Consider the following 24,015-nt stretch of genomic DNA (forward strand, 5'->3'; position numbering starts at 1 on the left):
GGCACTTTCCTTTATACTCCACATTTTTCCCAATAAAGTTTTGCTGCTTTTCCCACTGCTTGCCAGTGTTTCCCACTCCCATCCCTATGGTTCCTGACTTTCAGCTAAATTAGTACATGCTTCATTCAGTTCAATTCAGTTCAGTCGCTCAGTCGTGTCCGATTATTTGGGACCACATGAATCGCAGCACACCAGGCCTCCCTGTCCATCACCAACTCCTGGAGTTCACTCAGACTCAACGTCCATCAGGTCAGTGATGCCATCCAGCCATCTCATCCTCTGTCGTCCCCTTCCCCTCCTGCCCCCAATCCCTCCCAGCATCAGAGTCTTTTCCAATGAGTCAACTCTTCACATGAGGTGGCCAAAGTACTGGAGTTTCAGCTTTAGCATCATTCCTTCCAAAGAAATCCCAGGGCTGATCTTCAGAATGGACTGGTTGGATCTCCTTGCAGTCCAAGGGACTCTCAAGAGTCTTCTCCAACACCACAGTTCAAAAGCATCAATTGTTCGGTGCTCAGCCTTCTTCACAGTCCAACTCTCACATCCATACATGACCACTGCAAAAACCATAGCCTTAACTAGACGGACCTTTGTTGGCAAAGTCATGTCTCTGCTTTTGAATATGCTGTCTAGGTTGGTCATAACTTTCCTTCCAAGGAGTAAGCGTCTTTTAATTTCATGGCTGCAGTCACCATCTGCAGTGATTTTGGACCCAAAAAAATAAAGTCTGACACTGTTTCCACTGTTTCCCCATCTATTTCCCATGAAGTGATGGGACCGGATGCCATGATCTTAGTTTTCTGAATGTTGAGCTTTAAGCCAACTTTTTCACTCTCCTCTTTCACTTTCATCAAGAGGCATTTTAGTTCCTCTTCACTTTCTGCCATAAGGGTGGTGTCATCTGCATATCTGAGGTTATTGATATTTCTCTTGGCAATCTTGATTCCAGCTTGTGCTTCTTCCAGTCCAGCGTTTGTCATGATGTACTCTGCATATAAGTTAAATAAGCAGGGTAACAATATACAGCCTTGACGTACTCCTTTTCCTATTTGGAACCAGTCTGTTGTTCCATGTCCAGTTCTAACTGTTGCTTCCTGACCTGCATACAGGTTTCTCAAGAGGCAGGTCAGGTGTTCTGGTATTCCCATCTCTTGGACAATTTTCCACAGTTTATTGTGATCCACACAGTCAAAGGCTTTGGCATAGTCAATAAAGCAGAAATAGATGTTTTTCTGGAACTCTCTTGCTTTTTCGATGGTCCAGCAGATGTTGGCAATTTGATCTCTGGTTCCTCTGCCTTTTATAAAATCAGCTTGAACATCAGGAAGTTCACGGTTCACGTATTGCCCAAGCCTGGCTTGGAGAATTTTGAGCATTACTTTACTAGTGTGTGAGATGAGTGCAATTGTGCAGTAGTTTGAGCATTCTTTGGCATTGCCTTTCTTTGGGATTGGAATGAAAACTGACCTTTTCCAGTCCTGTGGCCACTGCTGAGTTTTCCAAATTTGCTGGCATATTGAGTGCAGCACTTTCACAGCATCATCTTCCAGGATTTGGAATAGCTCCACTGGAATTCCATCACCTCCACTAGCTTTGTTCATAGTGATGCTTTCTAAGGCCCACTTGACTTCACATTCCAGGATGTCTGGCTCTAGGTGAGTGACCACACCATCGTGATTATCTGGGTCATGAAGATCTTTTTTGTACAGTTCTTCTGTGTATTCTTGCCACCTCTTAATGTCTTCTGCTTCTGTTAGGTCCATACCATTTCTGTCCTTTATCAGAGCCCATCTTTGCATGAAATGCTCCCTTGGTATCTCTAATTTTCTTGAAGAGATCTGTAGTCTTTCCCATTCTGTTGTTTTCCTCTATTTCTTTGCATTGATCGCTGAGGAAGGCTTTCTTATCTCTTCTTGCTATTCTTTGGAACTCTGCATTCAGATGCTTATATCTTTCCTTTTCTCCTTTGCTTTTCACTTCTCTTCTTTTCACAGCTATTTGTAAGGCCTCCCCAGACAGCCATTTTGCTTTTTTGCATTTCTTTTCCATGGGGATGGTCTTGATCCCTGTCTCCTGTACAATGTCACGAACCTCCGTCCATAGTTCCTCAAACACTCTATCAGATCTAGGCCCTTAAATCTATTTCTCACTTCCACTGTATAGGGGATTTGATTTAGGTCATACCTGAATGGTCTAGTGGTTTTCCCTACTTTCTTCAATTTAAGTCTGAATTTGGCAATAAGGAGTTCATGATCTGAGCCACAGTCAGCTCCTGGTCTTGTTTTTGTTGACTGTATAGAGCTTCTCTATCTTTGGCTGCAAAGAATATAATCAATCTGATTTTGGTGTTGACCATCTGGTGATGTCCATGTGTAGAGTCTTCTCTTGTGTTGTTGGAAGAGGGTGTTTGCTATGACCAGTGCATTTTCTTGGCAAAACTCTTATTAGTCTTTCCCTGCTTCATTCCATATTCCAAGGCCAAATTTGCCTGTTACTCCAGGTGTTTCTTGACTTCCTACTTTTGCATTCCAGTCCCCTATAATGAAAAGGACATCTTTTTGGGTGTTAGTTCTAAAAGGTCTTGTAGGTCTTAACCATTCAACTTCAGCTTTTTCAGCATTACTGGTTGAGGCATAGACTTGGATTACTGTGATATTGAATGCTTTGCCTTGGAAATGAACAGAGATCATTCTATCGTTTTTGAGACTGCATCCAAGTACTGCATTTTGGACTCTTTTGTTGACCATGATGGCTACTCCATTTCTTCTGAGGGATTCCTGCCCGCAGTAGTAGATATAATGGTCATCTGAGTTAAATTCACCCATTCCAGTCCATTTCAGTTCACTGATTCCTAGAATGTCGACATTCACTCTTGACATCTCTTGTTTGACTACTTCCAATTTGCCTTGATTCATGGACCTGACATTTCCAGGTTCCTATGCAATACTGCTCTTTACAGCATCGGACATTGCTTCTATCACCAGTCACATCCACAGCTGGGTATTGTTTTTGCTTTGGCTCCATTCCTTCATTCTTTCTGGAGTTATTTCTCCACTGATCTCCAGTAGCATATTGGGCACCTACTGATGTGGGGAGTTCCTCTTTCAGTATCCTATCATTTTGCCTTTTCATACTGTTCATGGGGTTCTCAAGGCAAGAATACTGAAGTGGTTTGCCATTCCCTTCTCCAGTGGACCACATTCTTTCAGACCTCTCCACCATGACCCGCCCGTCTTGGGTTGCCCCACGGGCATGGCGTAGTTTCATTGAGTTAGACAAGGCTGTGGTCCTAGTGTGAGTAGATTGACTAGTTTTCTGTGAATATGGTTTCGGTGTGACTGCCCTCTGATGCCTGTTGCAACACCTACCGTCTTACTTGGGTTTCTCTTACCCTGGGCTTGGGGTATCTCTTCACGGCTGCTCCAGCAAAGCACAGCTGTTGCTTCTTACCTTGGATGAGGGGTATCTCCTCACAGCTGCCCTTCCTGACCTTCTACGTGGGATAGCTCCTCTAGGCCTTCCTGCGCCCGCGCAGCCACTGCTGCTTGGACGTGGGGTTGGTCCTCCTGGCCGCCGCCCCTGGCCTCGGGCGTGGGGGCGTGGGGGCGTGGGGTAGCTCCTCTCGGTTGCCGCCCCTGACCTCGGACTCAGGTAGCTCTTCTCGGCCGTTCCTGCGCCGTCGCAGCCTGGCACTCTCGGCCGCTGCCCCTGACCTCGGACGTGGGGTAACTCCTCTTGGCCACCGCCCTTCAGTCATGGGGTCCTCCCGGCTTCTGCCCCTGACCTCGGACGTGGGGTAGCTCCTCTTTAATCTGCCTCACAGGCAAGCCAGCAAATAAGGCATATGCCTGAATACATAATGCTTTTAACTATAAAGTATTCTCCTACTTTCCCAATGAAAAAATCTGAAGAAAGGTTTGGAACTTGAGTAGTTTTATGTCTATTAACACTGTTTAATTTATTTAATTTGTTGACTGAGTCATACATGAATATATAAAACTATCTAAAATATTTTTATTAAAAATTTAAACAGTCTTAATACTGTGATATGAATCTTAAGTCATTTAACAGAGTTTTTGAGAGCATATTACCTTTACTTTCAGTTAAGTTGTTTAAGATTCAGCATTTTTAATCATGGATGATGCTGTCACCAGAAATTTTTATCAACAAACTACAAGCCCCACTCATGTAACACTAGAATAGTTTTTTTCATTCATCCTTTAGTGTACTTTCATGAGTTCCACAAGGTAATCACACACTGTGTATTAAATTGATTATAAAAAGTCTTGTTTGCCACAACAATGCTAGCAGTTGTGGTATCACATTTTTCACCAGAATTAAGTACTAAATCTTTTTAAAAATTTATTTGCCATATTTGTTTATTCACCAGTTCCATTAAGATGACCTCTTGTAGCATTCCACCTTAGCACTGACTGCTGCTGTTTCAGGCCATGTGTCTTCTCCCCAAACAGTACCTTGTGACACAAAAAAAGGAATTAAGAGAATACTCCATAATAGAAGGGAATTTGTAAATCTTAAGTAAAGCAATTCCCACTCTTATAGCCCAGAACAGTGGGGGAAAGTCTTCTCATACTTGGGAATGCACGTGTGTGTTTATTTCCTTTTAATTTTCTCTTCAAAAAAACCCTCTTGTTTAGGTGAATATAATGATTAGAAAAGTTAATTATAGGGGTTTGTAGAATTAAAGAGTAATCAAAAGTGATTGTATTAACACACAGCTTTCTAGTTGTTAGGTCACAAGAGGTGATAGATATGTTTTTATTGCCAGAAGGAGGTTGTATATATATGTAATGCCATGGTTATGAGTCTGTCTCTAGTAATTAGAAAGCTACATGTGTTGAAGAGCCAGCAGACTGGTTGATCTGGAGTAAGTAGATCAAGCTGGAAGAAGAAAAGTTGACTTTGACATGTGATTTGACAGCAAAGGACATCAAAATGGCTTGCTACACTTACCAATTTATTCCATTTTTAAAAGTGTGCAGCTTCTCAGTTTTTCATTATTAAATATAGTGTTTACGTATTTATATGTGTTTCAGGCTACCTTACTGGAATTTTGAAGACATGAAAACATCAGATGAACCAACTTGCAACATCTTGGATTCAGATTGGAAGATGAAGAGAAACTTTAAAGAATGTGGCCTATAAAGGCGGGTAGTACCTGAAAATATTAACTGACTCACACTATAAAAATGAGACCAGTTTCTAAACAATAGAGGTTGTTTTAGTCCAACATGAAGGTTCAAGACAAAATGTTGAACTAAAAACTTACACTCCTCCCCTCTCCCACTTCAGACAGGTACCAGCATCGCTGAATATGATTTTCGTTAGTCAGAAGCACTTGTTTTTACCCATGTAGACCATCCTTAGGAATTAAATATTGGTTATTTAATGTAGATTATAATGGGAAACTGATTTTTTCTACAATGGCAGATTTCAAGGACTTGGTTCCAAACTGAGCTGAAGCTTCCCAATGCATTTTGTACAGTCTGGGGAAAACTGTGCTGCATTGGCCATTTTTGAAGGCCACGATGCCCTGTAATACAAGGACATCATCTTATTGCTGATATCTTTGGGGAGTCCTAAGCAGACACAGAAAATGAATGGAGGCAAGGAGTGTGACGGAGGGGACAAGGATGGAGGTCTTCCAGCTATACAAGTTCCTGTGGGTTGGCAGCGTCGTGTGGATCAAAATGGAGTGCTTTACATCAGGTGAGCCCTTCCTATTCCCTGCATTATCTCCAAGTTTGCAGCCACCAAATAAAGAAGGTACAGCCTGTTCCTCTGAGAACGTAAAATATTGTGACTGGTAGCACCTCAAGTCAATTTGAATAAATGATCTTTGTGCTGGAAATATTGTGTTTTTATTTATATTATTTTGCAATATAAAACCTGCCTTAGGTTACAAGAGAGGATTTTTATGCATTATTTGTGTTTATATAAAGTGTCACCCTGCTTATCTCTCTAACAAGGATAAAGAAAAAGATGAAGATTTCTAAAAGAAACCCATGAGCATCATTACCACATTCGCAGGAGAATGTAAAATACTGAAAATAGACCCGATGTCTCCTGACAATATTATTGTCCTTCATAGTGCTTCCGCTGGCTACTCTGATGTAAGGTTGTGTTTTTCTCTATAGGCAGTTTCAATTACCAGTTTCTTAATGCCTGATATTAACTAAAAATAATTTACCTGTTTTTTCTGTGCAGTTTTTAATCTATTCCCTGCATATAATAATAAAAAAGAAAAAGTCATGATGGAGTCATCTCACAAGTAAAAATCATACAGATTACATGTAAATACCTGTTATTTTAAATTTTGATGGTCTTTGTTATGTTGAGCAAGTTGAATGAAATAACTGTTCGCAAGAACTTTTAGTCTTACTATTAAATAATTGGCACCTAAGTTCCTTACTTTGTAGTTTATTGGTAAATATGTGAGTAGGATACCATAAATCTTTCTCTGTGATGTAATTTTTTAAAAAGCTATGATGAAGAGAACTTTTTAAAAGATATCACATTGCATCATTAGATTAATTATGTTGCTTTCAGTTCATCATTATTACTTTTATTTGTATCTCAGCTTCAGTGAAATTCTTGTTTGTGCAAAGCTGTATTTATATAAATGAGGAATTTCACATGATACATACTCAGACAATTTTGTACTATAACATCTCAGAAGTCAGTTCAGATCCTGTCCTGGATTTGTTTGTTTGGTAGAAGTTATTTCTTGAGGTAAACTTAATGACCAACTGAAATTCTTTTGAACATCTTTTTTAATTTCTGTAATATTTAGGAGGTGCTCTGTATTAATTGAAGTGAAGGGATAAGAAAGCAGGGAACGTGGAGCTCACCCCATTAAAGATTAGATGGATGAGGACACGAGGGATAACTTTCCCAAAGTGTTTCTATTGCCAATCCTGTTACCAAACTTCCAGGAATACTTTATCAGTGTAATGTAGCAAGACACCGGTGTTGTGTTCCTGTTTACAGTTGTTCTAGTCTGTAAGGAGCAAGTGTTATATATTTACAACTAAGAGCAGTTAACTCCAAAAATCTTGATAATTTCAGTTTATTTGTTTTGTTTTGTTTTGTTTCTTCTTTCTCCGTGTGAAAGATAAATCAGCTTTTTAGGTTGCTGAGAGTTAAGGCAAATTCAGTCTGGAAGTCTGTCAGTTGTCTTGCTCATGACATCCCAAGTCTGAGTAGACTTTACTGTTAGTATAAGTTCGTTTTAATTCTCCCAACCCAAATCTGCACACTAGGGATTATTTTGGAAACTAACTTTGCCAGATAAGCTAAAACACCTTCAGATAAATTAAACCCAGCATAGGTTTGCTTCATGTGTATGTGTAACTGGTTAACTTACCACTTGAACGTATATAAGAGGCTAGCCCTCCTTCTATAGCTTCCTTTGCAATGTGTAGTTTGCTTATAATTTTTAGTTTAGTTTCCAGCTGTTCCTGCCTCAGGGTGGCATTGAGGCTGCACATTAAATTTCCCACCTGCTTCCAATCTTCTAAGCTTTATCTATGCCGTAAGACTTCTAACTATTTTTATGTTAATTATTACTCCCAGAAGTTAATTAAAGAGCTGCAACTGAAGGAAAGAGCCCAACTGACTGATTGAGAGGAAGTGTTTCTAAAGTGTCTGGAGTACTCTAATATTATAGAATTCAGGAATTCTTGTATTCAAGTTTAATTTACAATTAAATCCATTAGGATTCATTCATAGACTTTCTTTAACCATAACACATGAGACAGTTTCTTTTCACAATATTCTGGAATTCTTCACATAATAACTAGTGATTTTGTTTTATCAAAGCTACCAGACCTCCAAAACACCTTGCTGGCCCTCCCATTGGGTAGAACTCCAATCTGTAATATGGGAATTCTTATTCTTTGCATATCATCTGGAAAAAAGTGTTAGCCCAAATAAATGAATGAGTTAACAAAGTTGAGGATTTTAATTGTGATTTTTCTACATGCCTAAGGCAACCCAGTCCAGTGTTCTTGCCTGGAGAATCCCAGGGATGGAGGAGCCTGGTGGGCTGCCGTCTCTGGGGTCACAGAGAGTCGGACACGACTGAAGTGACTTAGCAACAGCAGCAAGTCACAATTATATGGTTGTCCGTAAATAAAATATGAATTGCATTCTAAAGCAGGTTTATTTATAGGCACCAAACTACTACCTGTATTTTTGTAGAAGCAGAATAGTCTACACCTAGTAGTGTAAAAGGTCTGTAAAAAGCAGTGTAAAAGATTGACTGGAAAAGGTCAATCCTCATCCCAATTTCCAAGAAGGGTAGTACCAAAGAATGTGCTAACCATCAGACAATCGCACTTATCTCCCATGCTAGTAAGGTCGTGCTTAAAATCTTGCAAGCTCGGCTTCAGCAAACCAAGAACTTCCAGATGTCCAAGCTGGGTTTAGAAAAGAAAGAAGAACTAGAAATCAAATTGCCAACATTCGTTGGATTATAGAGAAAGCAAGAGAATTTCAGAAAAACCTCTATCTCTGTTTCATTGACTACCGTAAAGCCTTTGACTGTGTGGATCATGGCAAACTGTGGAAAGCTCTTACAGAGATGGGAATACTAGACCATCTTACCTATCTCCTGAGAAACCTGTTTATGGGTCAAGAAGCAACAGTTAGAACCCTGTATGGAACAACTGATTGGTTCAAGATCAAGAAAGGAGTAGGACAGGGCTGTCTGCTGTCACCCTGTTTGTTTAACCTATATGCTGAGCACATGATGAGAAATGCCAGGCTGGATGAGTCACAAGCCGGAATCAAGATAGGCAAGAGAAATATCAGCAACCTCAGATATGCCAATGATACCACTCTAATGGCAGAAAGCAAAGAAAAACTAAAGAGCCTCTTGATGAGGGTGAAGGAGGACAGTGAAAGAGCCAGCTTAAGACTAAATACTAAAAAAAAAACTAAGATCATGGCATCTGCCACCATTACTTCATGGCAAATAGAAAGGGGAAAGGTGGAAGTAGTAACAGATTTCCTCTTCTTGGTGTTCAAAACCACTGCGAATGGTGACTTCAGCCATGAAATCAGAAGTTCATTGATTGCTTCTTGGCAGCAGAGTGATGACAGACTTAGACAGTGTGCTGAAAAGCAGAAACATTACTCTGCAGACAAAGATCTGTATAGTCAAGGCTATGGTTTTCCCAGTGGTCACATATGGTTGTGAGAGCTGGACCGTGAAGAAGGCAGAATGCCAAAAAATTGATGCCTTCGAACTGTGTTGCTTGAGAAGATTCCTGAAAGTCCCTTGGACAGCAAGGAGATCAAATCTGTTAGTCTTAAGAGAGATCAACCCTGAATATTCACTGGAAGGACTGATAGTGACACTGAAGCTCCAGTATTTTGGTCATCTAATGAGAACAGACTACTCATTGGAAAAGTCCCTGATGCTGGGAAAGATTGAGGGCAGAAGGAGAAGAGAGTGTCAGAGGCTGAGACGGCTGGACGTCATCACTGATGCAATGAACATGAATTTGGGCAAACTCTAGGAGATGGTGAGGGACAGGGAGGCCTGGCATGCTGTAGACCATGGGGTCTCAAAGAGTCAGACATGACTAGGCGACTGAACAATGACAAGTAGTGTAATGCTCTGTTTACAAAATGGAGAGTATTGTTTCTGGAAATTTTATCAGAAGGCGTTAAGTGAAAGTTTTGGTAAATAGTCATAAATAAAAGATATTCTTGAGTGAAAAGTATATAATAATTTCAAAACATAATATGTATGCAGGTTGTAAGATCAATACGTTAATAATGAAAGTCCTAAGATAAAAATTGCCCATTTTAAACTAATCCTCATGTAAATAAACATTAAAGACTTAACCTGTCATCTGAATTAGTACCTAATGTATAGACTTAAATTTGATCAGTAATCACGTAATACTGACTTCTGTCACCCAAAGAATAGTAACATTGAGAGCACTACCCAGTCACCAGCTGTAAGGCCTGCAAGGCACTTTTCTGCCACCTAAAACTGTTTCCTCGAGATCCCCATCCTTATCAGTCCACCGTGGCTCTTCACTAGAATTTGAGCTTGGCAACATTCTGATCTGTATTCAAAGAAACACATGAATGAGAAAGAAACAAGAGAGACTTGTTTTTACAGAGGGACAACTTGGTCCTAGAGCTGCAAGATTAAAGGAAAGAACTTGTTAGCCCAAACTTTCATAGACTTAGTGACTTTCTGGTTTGACCTCCAACACATTCCGAAATTTCAGTTTTTCTCCAACAGCTTTCAAAATAGATCTTCTGGTTCAAAATGATAATGATTACTTTCATGTAGTTTTCTTGTTCCTTCTTACCTACACTTTTTTAAGTATATCATTTTTCTCATCCTTACTCTGCTCTCGGTTGTCAAAGTACTTTTGTTTTTCTATGAAGATCTGTATTTTTCTGAGAAATATTTTGGTTCAAAAGAAAGAGCAATAGTGTTAAAGGCTATAATTTAGTAGCTAACATAATATTGACAAAGAAAATGCTTTTCCTTAGTAGGAAAATATTATCCTGTGAAGGACAGTGAGACTATAAATTATGCCTTTTTTTCATGTAATATGTGCAGTCAGAATTATTTCCTGATGTTTTTTTAAACTATTTTTACAGTCCCAGTGGGTCTTTGTTATCTTGCTTGGAGCAGGTTAAAACATACCTGCTTACTGACGGAACATGCAAGTGTGGCTTGGAATGTCCTCTTATTCTTCCCAAGGTAACCATTTCGCAATAGATGTATCAGCAATTTTTTATTTTTTAGGTGTTTCATATATTTGCTTTTCTCATTTGGCATTTCATTTTTATATTACTTCTGCAATCATATATGCATTTTAAAGTCTTACGTTAGATACCTTTTGCATGCATTTTGGAATACGTAAAAATTGTGGAAAATAGTTCAAGTCCAAGAGTCATTTTCAAAGGTGACAAACCTATATTCCTATTAAATATTTCATCAAAATCTCTTTTGCAAAAAAAAAACACCTGTTTTGAACCTTTTTCTTAGAGCTATACCCATGCTCACTCTTTAATAGTGCAGTATTTTCTTTCCTTACTGCTCAGTCTGCAATGTTATATTTAGCACTGGTGTTGATAAATCTGCCACAAATATTTCTAAAATCACAAAGCTGAACCTTTCTAGCCAAAAGTGAAACTGTTTTACTCTTTTGCAAGGTAAAAAGCAAAATCATTTTAAATGATTAAAAATATATACTATAGACACAGGTCATTATTCTCTGAATACCTACAATAGAGCTAATCTCAGAACTAAAGATCAATACACAACTTTTTCTTTTTTATTTGTGTCACCTCTTTCAAGAAAAAGCACTTGAAACAGCTTATATGTATATATACAATAAATATTTTTTAAATAGAGTAGTAGATTTTTTTTAATCAGTAAAAAGGTAATATATATAGCAATAAAATAAAGCCAAAGAAAAAATTAGCATGTAGCAATGTCAGATTTTAGGGGTTTTAACTGTATTTTATATGTTTTTTTGTACTATTGTAACAGCAGGAAGTACCTAAAATTGGGAACATTATCAGATACTATACTTTTCCATGTATTTATCTTGGCTGTCATAGAATTAGAATAATTTTCATTATTTTCCCTGCCACTAAAAACCGTAAGTTCAGCAGAAGGTATTTATTACATTATATATAAAGTTGCTTTTCTTAAATTTAAAAACTTGAGAAAGTTTTCTTCAGATATATGGGTTAATCTATGCAGAACTTTTTTTTTTAAACAAGGGGATCTTTTTACTTAATATTTTTGCAGACATATTTTAAACAAAGGCTGTGCTTTTTCCAGGTGTTTAATTTTGATCCTGGAGCTGCTGTGAAACAAAGAACTGCAGAAGATGTTAAAGCAGATGAAGATGTCACAAAGCTATGCATACATAAAAGAAAAATCATTGCAGTGGCCACACTTCATAAAAGCATGGAAACCCCACACCCTTCTCTGGTGCTCACCAGTCCCGGAGGAGGAACAAGTATGTAATATGGTGAAGGGTTTAGGAGTTTTCCTCCCCCACTCCTCTAGTGACTCCTGGAGAAGGAGTCATTAGAAACCACCTTGCCAAGCATTTTCTGAGTCCACTTTTCAACCACACACAATGCATTTAAAATTATGTATGTTTTATCTTTTCACTACAATTGATAATTAGTTCTGAAAAATTCCCATGAAGTTGTCTCCCAAAATTCCCTATCCAAGTCATTTAATTAAATGAGCAGAATAAACACCAAATAGCACCTACAAATACTATGAAGGTACATAGAGCTGAGCTAACAAAAGAGAAAGGGTCATTGGTTTTTAGGAAACAAATGTAGCCTTTTTCCTAGGGCTGAATTGGAGTATGTAGTATCAGTCCACAAATACAGCTAGCAATGTTGTCAAGAACTAGCAGTATTATGCTTTGAGTCATTTAATAGCTGTATATTGAATGCCTACTAACAGAAATCACCTTACCAGGAACTTTTTACACCTCTATCCAACACATGCATGCACACATGCTTTCAGTTTTAAAAAATTTCAAAGCTGCAGAAAAATTACATAAACAATTTATTAAATACCCTAGACTTACCAATTAATATTTTGTTTCAGGAGCTACAGATAATTGTGACAGTTCACCCATAAGTATTTCAACACACATGGATGTTCTCTTACATAAACCGCAGTCTAATTATCATATTCAGGAAATTTAAAACTGATATAATAGTATTATCTAATATGCAGTCTATATTCAGATTTCTCCAGTTGTCCTAATAATATTCTTAGAGCTTTTTTCAACCCAATCTCTTTTTTTAATGCAGAATGCAAATATGATGCAACTATGATGTAATTAGTTGTTTTATTTCCTTAATCTACACTGGTTCCCCAGTCTTTTTAAATCTTTCATGACACTGATATTTTTTAAGAGTCTAGGCCAGTTTTATAGATGTTCCTCAGTTTGGATTTGCCTGATTGCTTCCTTATATTTTTATTGAAGTTAAACACAGTTTGGTAGGAATACTGCATAGGCGATACTATGTCTTTATTAGGAAGCACGTAATGGCAGTTTAATCCCATATTGATGACATCAAGTTTGATTGCTTGGTTAAAGTTATGTCCATTACTGAGGTACATTTTCCCTTTATGATTCATATGTAATTTGTGGAATTATACTTTGAGGCTGAGGAACTTTTCTTCGTAAGGGCTAGAATATGAACTCCAGAATATTACAGTTAACACTTGAATAGTAATTCTGGATAAAATATGGCTGAACACCAAAGCATTTGTTTGTGAAAGATAAGTAACATTGCTCTGCATAGTTAAAAAAAATAGGGATGAGGAGTGTAACCTGCAGTGATCAGAAAGCTTTATTGTAGAACTCAGATTTGAACCAGCCCTGGGAATAGTAGGATTTAGACATATAAGGAAAATAAAATTCTTGTCCAGAACAACTATGGAATAGTTAAGGAATGAGGTGGAGACTAATGTGACACAAGTAGAAAATTAAACCTGCATAAGTAAATTGGGGCCAAATTACTGATAGCTTTAGATACAAAGAGAAGCAGTTGTGATACCATACAGGTCACTCCTAGAATTCTGTGAAGAAGGCAGGGAGAGACAAGTTTGACAATTATTAGCAGACAGCTCCTCTTCAGTAACCCTATTACCTTTAAACTAACCTTTAAATTTTAACAGGAATGATCAGAAAAATTGCTCCACTAAGGTATGTAAGAAAAAAATACTTTAGTGAATTGTTATTTCTTTTAACGAGCTACATTTTTTTAATTATAAGGTATTGCAACAATTTAAAAACATTTAATAGTAATAAGCTATTTAAAATTAACCACTGTCCTGCCACCTTGATGTAAGTGTGTTTTCATTTTCACGCTGTACCTTGCACATGTGTTTGCACGTACTCATATATTTACTGCTGTTCTCACTTCACATCATAGCAGTTTCAGCCCTGCCTACAGAGTCTGCCTTGTTGCCTTTTTAATGACTGAAGCAGAATCTTGATCTAGGTCCTTTGTCATATTCTATACATTCTAGTTTCATTAATGAAATTAAAGATAAATATTTAATTAAATTAGTATAGGCATATAAGGTATATCTCCATCTCCTTTTAAAACTATATACTTGATTGGATTAATTTCTACTCTTTTACCAGCTTCAGACATAGCATTTATTTCAATTTTTAAATTTTAAACTATATTAAAAGGTTAGGATTTAAATACTTAAGGATTAAGAAGGCTCAGTAGTTTTCACCTCTCTTTGTTTTACGTGCGTAAAACATGTAACTTATCTCTTTTAAAAAGTCTATTTGATATACAGGAAAGCACTCGTTGAGTGCCCAACATTTACATTTCCCAACTCTTGTAATACTTTAATTCCTTACTGCCACATAACAGCAGCATGGCTTTTACTTATTTAGTATCCCTGTTATTTTTTAAATGGTAACTATTTTTCCCCAGTAGGGAAGAAATCCTTTCTAAACATCAGCTCCTTTCTAAATTCTGTTGAACATAAAAATGCCAATGTCTATATTTCTTATCATTGAACTATAGATGGCTATATAAATAAACAAGAAAAGACACAATTTGGTGGTTTTATTACTGAAGAGGACAGTCAGTCCTGTAATGATGTTAGTGATATTAATAGAGACAACTCTGTTCGCACTGAATGCCATGTAAGCCCCAAACATTTTCATGTGTTATTGCCTTGATTACGAACTTTAAAACTTTATTTAACAAAAAAAATGATTTCAGTTGAATTTATCTACTGCAATTCTCTTATATGATTTTTTCTCTTAATTTTCACATATTGTCCAGAAATCACTCTATCAAAGAATCTCTACCATGCCAGAAACAAAAAGTCCACACCTCCCAAGAAAAATATATATGTTCACTCTATTCTTTTACTTCTTAATTGTAACCTATCAAGACTTCTGTTTATCCAGGTTGAAAACTACTGTCTCAGAAATTGTTACATTATGATTCAACCTGCATAGTACCCAGCAGGTAGAAGTATATTTATCTAAAATGTGTAATTATCCATTCAAGTAAATATACCTCTGATTGCAAATGAATCTGAGAGTATACTTGCTGATATGCTGTAGGTCTCAGAATTGGGATGGCCAGTATATAATGCAAACAGTACCACTCCCATGTCCTGTGCCCTTAATAAGAATCATTGGCATTTTCTCATGCAGCCCAGCTAGAGCTCAGCATCCTTTTCAGCACAGTTCTGTAAGCAGCCACCACCAGTTGATGAGAATTGGCATATAAAGCTAATTTTATTTGCCACCCCTGTTTTAGAAGTCACAACTTTATAAAATAGTTAAACATCTTTAGGGACTAAAAAAACTTAAAACTAGAATTCTGACATGATTGAATGAAAAATCTGTGTGATGAACCAGCCTGCTTTTGTTGCCTGTATTCTGTCTGATCTCCGAAAGAACTGAAGGGATTCCAAAAAACCAGCAAGGGAGCAATGCACTCTAAAAAGAGAATACTCAGTTGGAACCCAATACTGAAGATGGTCGCACTCTGACTAAATTTTGCATAAGAGTTCTATCCTAATAAAAGAATTGCAATCTTCTACCAAAGTTGGTTGATGAAGGCTGTTTTTACAGCAATGACTGATTAAGGGTAAAGTAATTGAAGTGTTGCAGTATTACCAACTTGATGTGAAGTTAGCATGATTGTTTAACTTCACTGTATTTACTGTTGTTACCACTCCCTTTATAAAAGATTGAGAATCCTGTTTACTTAATTCACAAAAATTAAGACTCTTTTACTGTCACAGTGAAAATGTTGGGATAAGAAAGAGTTTTTGTAGCTGTCTTGTGGAGGTTTATAGAAACATTTATAAGGTAAAAAATTTTCTGGTGAAAATGGCAGTTCATTTAAATCATCCAAAAAATAGTATGCCAGACAGATTACAATTTTCTCTTGTAACTGTATTCTTTAAAAAATTCAAATCCAAATGATAATAACATTATCATTTCCATCTGGGCTGTCAATCTTGATTTTACTTATGATAAACATTATTAGAATGACTAATGTCTGTATGTACAGATTCAGAGCCCCATCCTTTCTCAACAGATAGGAGGTAAACAAGCATAATGAGCAGTTATTGAGAACCTTTGGTCAACTAAGGAAGAATAATGTGCATTTTTTTCAGACAAAATTTATTGTAGAATACAAACCTTTTTTTTTTATTGCAGAGTCACAGTTTCTATTTGCAAATTTCTTTTTCCAGTTGCCCTTCCTTTCTCATTTTCTCCTTTCCTTCCCTTCCTCCATTTTCACACAAAAGGATTGAGACTACTAACAGATTTTTTTTCTCTCTCTCTTTCACATCAGATGCAACTCCAGTAGTACCTTCACGGGCAGCAACTCCAAGATCTGTAAGAAATAAGTCACATGAAGGAATTACAAATTCTGTAATGCCTGAATGTAAGAATCCTTTCAAGTTAATGATTGGATCATCAAACACCATGGGAAGACTATATGTACAAGAACTGCCTGGAAGCCAGCAACAGGAACCCCACACTGTCTACCCCCGGCAGAGATTGGGCAGCAATGAGCATGGACAGAAGTCTCCATTCCGTGGCAGCCATGGAGGCCTGCCCAGCCCCGCGTCGTCAGGTTCCCAGATATATGGAGACGGCTCGATCTCGCCAAGGACTGACCCACTCGGAAGCCCTGATGTCTTCACAAGAAATAATCCTGGTTTTCACGGAGCTCCCAATTCTAGTCCTATTCACCTGAATAGGACTCCTCTTTCTCCACCTTCAGTAATGCTACATGGTTCTCCTGTACAGTCATCCTGTGCAATGGCTGGAAGGACTAATATACCTCTTTCCCCAACCTTGACTACAAAGAGTCCAGTAATGAAAAAACCAATGTGTAATTTTTCAACTAATATGGAAATACCACGAGCAATGTTCCACCACAAACCACCCCAAGGCCCACCTCCCCCTCCTCCACCTTCTTGTGCTCTTCAGAAAAAGCCATTAACATCTGAGAAAGATCCACTTGGCATTCTTGACCCTATTCCTAGTAAACCGGTGAATCAGAACCCTGTTATCATTAATCCAACTAGTTTCCATTCAAATGTCCACTCTCAGGTACCTGTGATGAATGTAAGCATGCCTCCTGCTGTTGTTCCTTTGCCAAGTAATCTCCCTTTGCCAACCGTAAAACCTGGTCATATGAATCATGGGAGTCATGTACAAAGAGTTCAGCATTCAGCTTCAACCTCCCTGTCCCCTTCTCCAGTGACATCCCCAGTGCACATGATGGGGACTGGAATTGGAAGGATTGAGGCATCGCCCCAAAGATCACGCTCATCTTCCACATCATCAGATCACGGAAATTTCATGATGCCACCTCTAGGACCCCAGGCCAATTGCAGTGGTATTAAGGTTCCACCCAGGTCACCAAGGTCAACAATAGGGTCCCCAAGGCCATCAATGCCATCAAGCCCTTCTACCAAGTCCGATGGACATCATCAGTACAAGGATATCCCTAACCCATTAATTGCTGGAATGAGTAATGTACTAAATCCCCCAAGCAGTGCAGCTTTTCCTACTGCATCTGCCGGAAGTGGTTCTGTAAAGAGTCAGCCTGGTTTGCTGGGAATGCCTTTAAATCAGATCTTGAACCAGCACAATGCTGCCTCCTTTCCAGCAAGTAGTTTACTCTCAGCAGCAGCCAAAGCACAGCTAGCAAATCAAAACAAACTTGCTGGTAACAACAGTAGCAGCAGTAGCAATTCTGGAGCTGTTGCTGGCAGTGGCAACACTGAAGGACATAGCACTTTAAACACCATGTTCCCTCCTACTGCCAACATGCTTCTCCCGTCAGGTGAAGGGCAAAGTGGTCGAGCAGCACTAAGAGATAAGCTGATGTCTCAGCAAAAAGACTCATTGCGGAAAAGAAAACAGCCACCTACCACAGTGTTGAGTTTGCTCAGACAGTCTCAAATGGATAGTTCTGCAGTTCCTAAACCTGGACCCGACTTGCTAAGGAAGCAGGGTCAGGGGTCGTTTCCCATCAGTTCAATGTCTCAGTTACTACAGTCTATGAGTTGTCAAAGCTCTCACTTGAGTAGCAATAGTACCCCGGGTTGTGGGGGCTCAAATACTGCTTTGCCTTGCTCTGCTAACCAGCTGCATTTTACAGATCCCAGTATGAACTCCAGTGTTCTTCAGAATTCACTGACACAGAGCATACCTTTAAGAGGGGAAGCCGTGCACTGCCACAATGCAAACACTAACTTTGTTCACAGTAATAGTCCAGTCCCAAACCACCATCTTACAGGTTTAATAAATCAGATTCAGGCTAGCGGGAACTGTGGGATGCTCAGTCAGTCGGGCATGGCTTTAGGAAATTCATTACATCCCAATCCACCTCAGTCAAGAATTTCAACGTCCTCCACTCCAGTGATACCAAACAGCATTGTTAGCAGCTATAATCAAACAAGTTCTGAAGCAGGTATGGTTTTATTAGAAAAAAGTACCCAAAGGTACTAAACTTTTATACGTTTTTTTAAAATTTGTACCAAAATATTTATTATGATAAGAAATGATCCTTTCCCCGATGTGAAATTCTCATCATTTCTTTAGTATTTATAATTTTCTTTACAGAATGCTAGGGATTTGTCTCTTAGAAAAAATAACAACCAAGAGGATTCCATGTGTTTCCGTTATTTGTTGTCAATCTGTTGTTTTGAATTTCGTTCAACTTTCAGTTGGTTCAATAACCATTGGACTCTAAACTACGAAAGAAACCATAGAAGGCAGGATTTCCTGGTTCATGAGACATGTACTTGGTCAATGCCAATATAAAAGCCGTTTCCCCTAGCTTGTGTTTGTATTCAGGTAAATGAAGCTCACCTTGGAAGATCCAAAAAAGAGGCAAAAATAAATGGATATTTTTTTCTTCTTGCTGCTGACCAGAAATAGGTGAATGAATAGGAAGAGTTAACTAGAAGTTGTATGAAGTAGAAAGCTGTCTTCTAATGTGTTTTCTTATCCTAGTTTGCTATCCCTTATTACTATTTGTTTGAAAAAATTCAAAAATGGATATTGGCTACTTCCTTTTTTAAAAAGGTAATAATTTAAGTTTTCTAATAAAAAAGGCTTGAAAACCTGATTTCCAGAATTTTTGATCTTGAAATTATTTTACAGTTTTCTTATAGAACTAAACCATTATTTTTACCATTGACATTATTGTATCTCATTATCTGCTATTAATGGAGACAGATTTATTTGAAAGTAGACACAGTAGAAAGAACTGTATTTTGTTCAGTAGAGTCCTCAGAAATTGCTATAAAAAAAATTTAAAGAAGCACTGTAGAGATAAATTCATGGAAACATCTGAAAATTTGACCATAAGAATATTAGAAATACCCAGAATCCAACAATAATGATTTGAGAGATTGGTGGGAAATGACAAGGTGGAAATAAAAAATGAATATAGAGACAGTATTACTCAGATATGAAAACAGTGGGCTTTTAAAACCAGATTGCTACTGGAAGTGAGAAAACTGCTGAGGCTTTTAATAGTAAGCTATTGTGTGGTTATATATAGACTGGTAGACCACCATGCTAGAAAGGCATTATGACCTACATGTCTTTGTTGTTGATAGTAAAATCAAGTGTTTTCCTTCCTGGTGTCACTACTTATACCTGCCATTCTCTACAACTTCTGTTATGTGTTATGTTTGATGTCAGTATTTAATGAAGAACTGTTCATTGACCTCTTGTGTTAAAAAGAATATAAGGTGAAAAAGATAATTGAAATGATTAGTGCCTTCTTGATAGTCTAAGAAAACTCATGAAGCTATTTTTTATGTGTTTAACAGGATACTTATTCCAAAGGGGCTTCCAGCTTCTCAGTGACTCGTATTTCTTTTTAGATAATCTCAAATAAATGAAAATTTAATCTTATGCATTTAGCAGATTAAAGTTACATAAAGTCAGTAACTATTTAAAAATACACTATATTTATTAAGCATACCTTCAATCATTTGGATGAGACATTGTTTGTCTCATTGTATTATATTTTTAAATTTTGATACCCCTTACCTCAACTTACTTTGTTTCAGGTCTAAGTTCATATTGCAAAGTGTACGTATTTTATTAATGATGTATTTTAATTTATCTATAATGGAAAAGACCGACATTTATTTATGTTCTTGTTTCTTCTGATTGTCAAGTTTAGACTTATTTTATATAGTCTTAGACATGTATTTTCTTGTTCCATGCCTCTCTGTAAAACATCAGATCTGGATTGCCAGTGCTGGGTTTGTTGAAACACGTATGTTGAAAATTTATTAATATAAGGAAAGTGTTAGCATATAAATAGTCAAAAGGGATGAGAATAAATGTCTAATAATGATGTGGATGTGACCAATCATGTGTCAGATAACAGAAAACATATGCTTGATAAAAATCTAGGTCAGTTAGAATTTTTTTAAGTATTAAACTTAATAAAATTAAATACTAATTAATGTATAGATCTGATGTGCAGCTGGTAATAAAAATGGGTAGATTTACTAATGTAGCTCTTTTGATGAGCTGATTTATTGACGAGGTCTCTAATATCATTCTTTTTAGATACACAGTGAACTGTGTCAGCTGAAGGTACTGTCGTGATAATTGCTTAGCAAACATCAAATAAACACCAGAGGTGGGCATTTACAGTGAGACAGCTGATGACAGACATAACTCTCCCATCAAGATTTGCTAAGTATTCCTAGCATACTAGGAAGACATTAGAAGAAAACACACTTTATTCTTAAAATGTTGCTTTTAGTTATCCTTGAGTACCTATGATGTACTAGGTTACTTACCTGTATTATTTCTAATTTGTGCAGTCTTCCAAAGTATAAGGTGTTCTTGTTCTCATTTTACAGATGGGTAAATTGAGCCTCAGAGAACTTGAGTATCCAAAGTCATACATAATTGAATAAGGATTTGAATTCAGGTTCATCTGATCCTAAAATCTGTTTTCTTCCCAGCTGCATAAGTTCTTCACTGGAAGCATCTAGTTGTCAAAAATACTGTTTTCCCTTTCAAATCTTTAAAAATATCCAAAAGACAGTGAATTGAAGCACATCAACGCATGTTAGAAACCATGTTTGTAAACTTTTGATGCACTTTTAGACCAAAGTCACTTATTTTGCCTTCTCTCTCTGGACTCTGATATACTAGTATACAATAACTAGGATGTTTGTGTCAATGCAGATAAAATGTCCACAATATCAAAAGAACTACCCCCTCATTTGTGAATTACATTTGCTAACCTTTATGTAAATGATTTTGTATTGCCTCACTCAGATAAGAATGGGTTTCCTAGTGGGTGATGTGTCAGTAGGCCTTTGTAGGAGACAGCTGTGCCCATGCCAGCCCCGTCACTCCAGTTTTGATAGCAGAGTGAGAGTGAGAGACACCTACAGGTGACAGGGCCCAAGTCTTCCTTGTGGTCGTGGAGCCTGAACAGAACTCAAATACCTCCTGCTCACCCCAGTGCCTTTTTTCCACTCTCCTAAGCAGCAGCTCAAAAATGTTGCATTAAGACTTCATTGAAGACCAGAAGTCACTCTGAAAACATTTAACTTGATAGGTTGTTTATTTTCAAGAACTTCTTTTATAGAGAGGTTTTTATTATAAACAACCCAAATATTCATGTTCTAGGCCTATATGTGAATACCAGTCCATATTTAAAATGTATTATAACTCATATATGAGAATTGAAGGCAAAGATAGTAAAAAAAAAAAAAAATCAGATAAATACGAAATGCTTAGAAATCAGGTTTTATTAATTCTGTTCGGCATTTTGAAATTGCCTTTCCACTAAAGCTCTCTTAACACTTTGCATTGCAAAGTTTACAGGTTTCTATTAACATTTTGGCTATGAAATTACAAGTGAAGTTTAATATTTCCATGTAACAGATTTAGAAAACGACCAGTAGGATACTTGGTAACATTCCTCAAGTTGTAAAACAAAGTTCTGGTGGATCTGGCAACCAAACCCAATCAATTCCTCAGTCTCAGTCCAAACATTCAAACTGCTGAATGCAGGTATGTTATGAAATCCATCAGTCGTATATATATTTAAAGCAATTTTCAGTTTATGAAGTTAGTTGAATTTCAACATTTAAGTGGTTCCAGCATGTGTCCTGTTGTTTGGTTTAGGGAAGAATTCAAAATCAAGTGCCCTGACCGGCAGATTTCATCGGGGCCATGCCTCCTCAGGCCTCTGACCGCTGCCCACCTGTTTACCACAGAACAAAAACACGCATGCCAGTAACTGGGGCCTTTGCAGAGGACCCAGCCTTTCATGGCCCTGTGGGTTTTCACAGTTTTCAAAGAAGCAAAAAGATTTAGACTGTTCTAACCAACTTAATAACTGAAGCTTGCCTTCCTCCAAATGATAAAGTCATTAAATACAACTTTTTCACTTTAAAATGCCTTTTATATTCTCACTTTTTGGTAATAAACATTTAATCAGCTCTTCTAAACACATGAAAATAAAGTCCTGTGAAGGGGCAGAGTATGAGTTTGTACCAAAAGAGTAAATAATTCAATCATTTCTTTGCCTTAACTCTTAAAGATATACATCGACTAACAAGAATATAAATAAACCTGTGAATAAATATATGCTCATGAATATTTATATATATATTTTTTAACTCTGGAAAAGAAAGTGTTTTTTCAGCACAAAATACATTTGATTGAAACTCAGTGCAGCCTCTGAACTGGTAGGTATAAGAAACTTAGAGACCACAAAAGGATACTTCATATATAAGCTTGGCTTTTTGTTCTCTGTATTTATTTATTCTTAGAATATCCTAGTAAAGAAAGGGAAACTGTCATTCCCTTCATTTGAGGTTATAGTTGCAAAAAGGTTATGGGATAAAAATACTCCAGGATGGATTATTGTACATGTTAGCTCTCTCAGGATATGGGACGTTTGAAGGGAAGTAAGCCTCTTGTCTAATGTAGACATACAGTGAAAAAAGGCAAAGATTGCTTTAAGGCTGTGACTGAATTAACAATAGTTGCTATTGAAAGTATTTCCACCCAAGTTTTTAAATGCCTAGATTCCTCATCTGATTGATGCACAGACTTCTAGGTTGAAAGTTGCCCTTTGCTCTTGTTTTTTAATCAAATACCAAAACTATATTAAATTCTTGATTATGTGATAAAAATCTATGTCTATTCTTTTAGATAAATTTTTGCAAAATGAGCCATTTCTTCTTTGCTGTAAGATATTTTTACAACAGACAATGTCTTGCTGTTTAAGAAGGTTTCCTAATATCAGGGTTACACCACTTGCTTTGTTTACATAATCCAGGTTTAATGTTTCCTCGTGTACAAAAAAAGGAATTAAAATATGTTTGATTTTAGACATTGAGTCTATGTAATCAAAAGTGAGAACTCATAGTGGTGTGATATGTTTGCTGATTCAATGGTCTATTTTGTACCTTTCAAGAAATAAATTGTCCCAGTGTGCAAATTGGGAGAATTCTATTCTATTGCAATACACTAAGCTCACTTATAAAACCACTATAAATCCTTAAGATCTCAAGGAGATGCCTAAGCTTTATTTACTAAAATCAAGTGGTCTAAAAATATTGAAGTAGCCTTTAAAAGTACCCAAATTCTAGGCAGTAAAGTTAACTCTACCAAGATCTGACTCATTAAAAAAAATGCTGAAACATATTTCCTACAGTGTCATCAAAACATTTCATTTCCATGTGCATGTAGTACTAAATCAAATCATAAACTTCTACCTTCTAGGAACTTCTATCACACAACATTAATGCTAACAAAGGAAAGAGTAGAGTAAAAGTTATTTTCTAAGAATTATACTTCTGGCAAAGTCAAAGTAACAACTCACCATTTTACAGATTTAGAATGGAACTAGACAGAAGTCTGCAGGAGTTGCCAAGATACTCCAGGGGTAGGAGCT

At 37.2% G+C, this 24,015-nt stretch overlaps 1 protein-coding gene across 23 annotated transcripts in view; it reads left to right on the top strand.

The window, feature by feature from the left end:
- The window catches only part of MBD5 (methyl-CpG binding domain protein 5), a 488,069-nt gene that overhangs the window by 424,759 nt on the left and 39,295 nt on the right, over positions 1-24,015 (top strand). For 14 of the 23 annotated variants that reach the window (XM_086352266.1, XM_086352261.1, XM_086352309.1 and 11 more), the window contains 4 exons: positions 5,058-5,730; positions 10,654-10,756; positions 11,849-12,029; positions 16,393-18,528. In XM_086352266.1, the coding sequence (XP_086208392.1) occupies positions 5,618-5,730; positions 10,654-10,756; positions 11,849-12,029; positions 16,393-18,528 (2,533 nt within the window). In that variant the 5' untranslated portion in view covers positions 5,058-5,617. Of the gene's footprint in view, positions 1-5,057; positions 5,731-5,990; positions 6,135-10,653; positions 10,757-11,848; positions 12,030-16,392; positions 18,529-24,015 lie in introns of all 23 variants that reach the window. The other 9 variants (XM_086352262.1, XM_086352284.1, XM_086352296.1 and 6 more) reach the window with 3 other exon arrangements.

This window comes from Bos grunniens, chromosome 2, assembly GCF_055505025.1.
Source record: "Bos grunniens cultivar Pamir isolate PY7600 chromosome 2, Bosgru_T2T1.0, whole genome shotgun sequence".
In the NCBI taxonomy this organism is placed as follows: domain Eukaryota; kingdom Metazoa; phylum Chordata; class Mammalia; order Artiodactyla; family Bovidae; genus Bos; species Bos grunniens.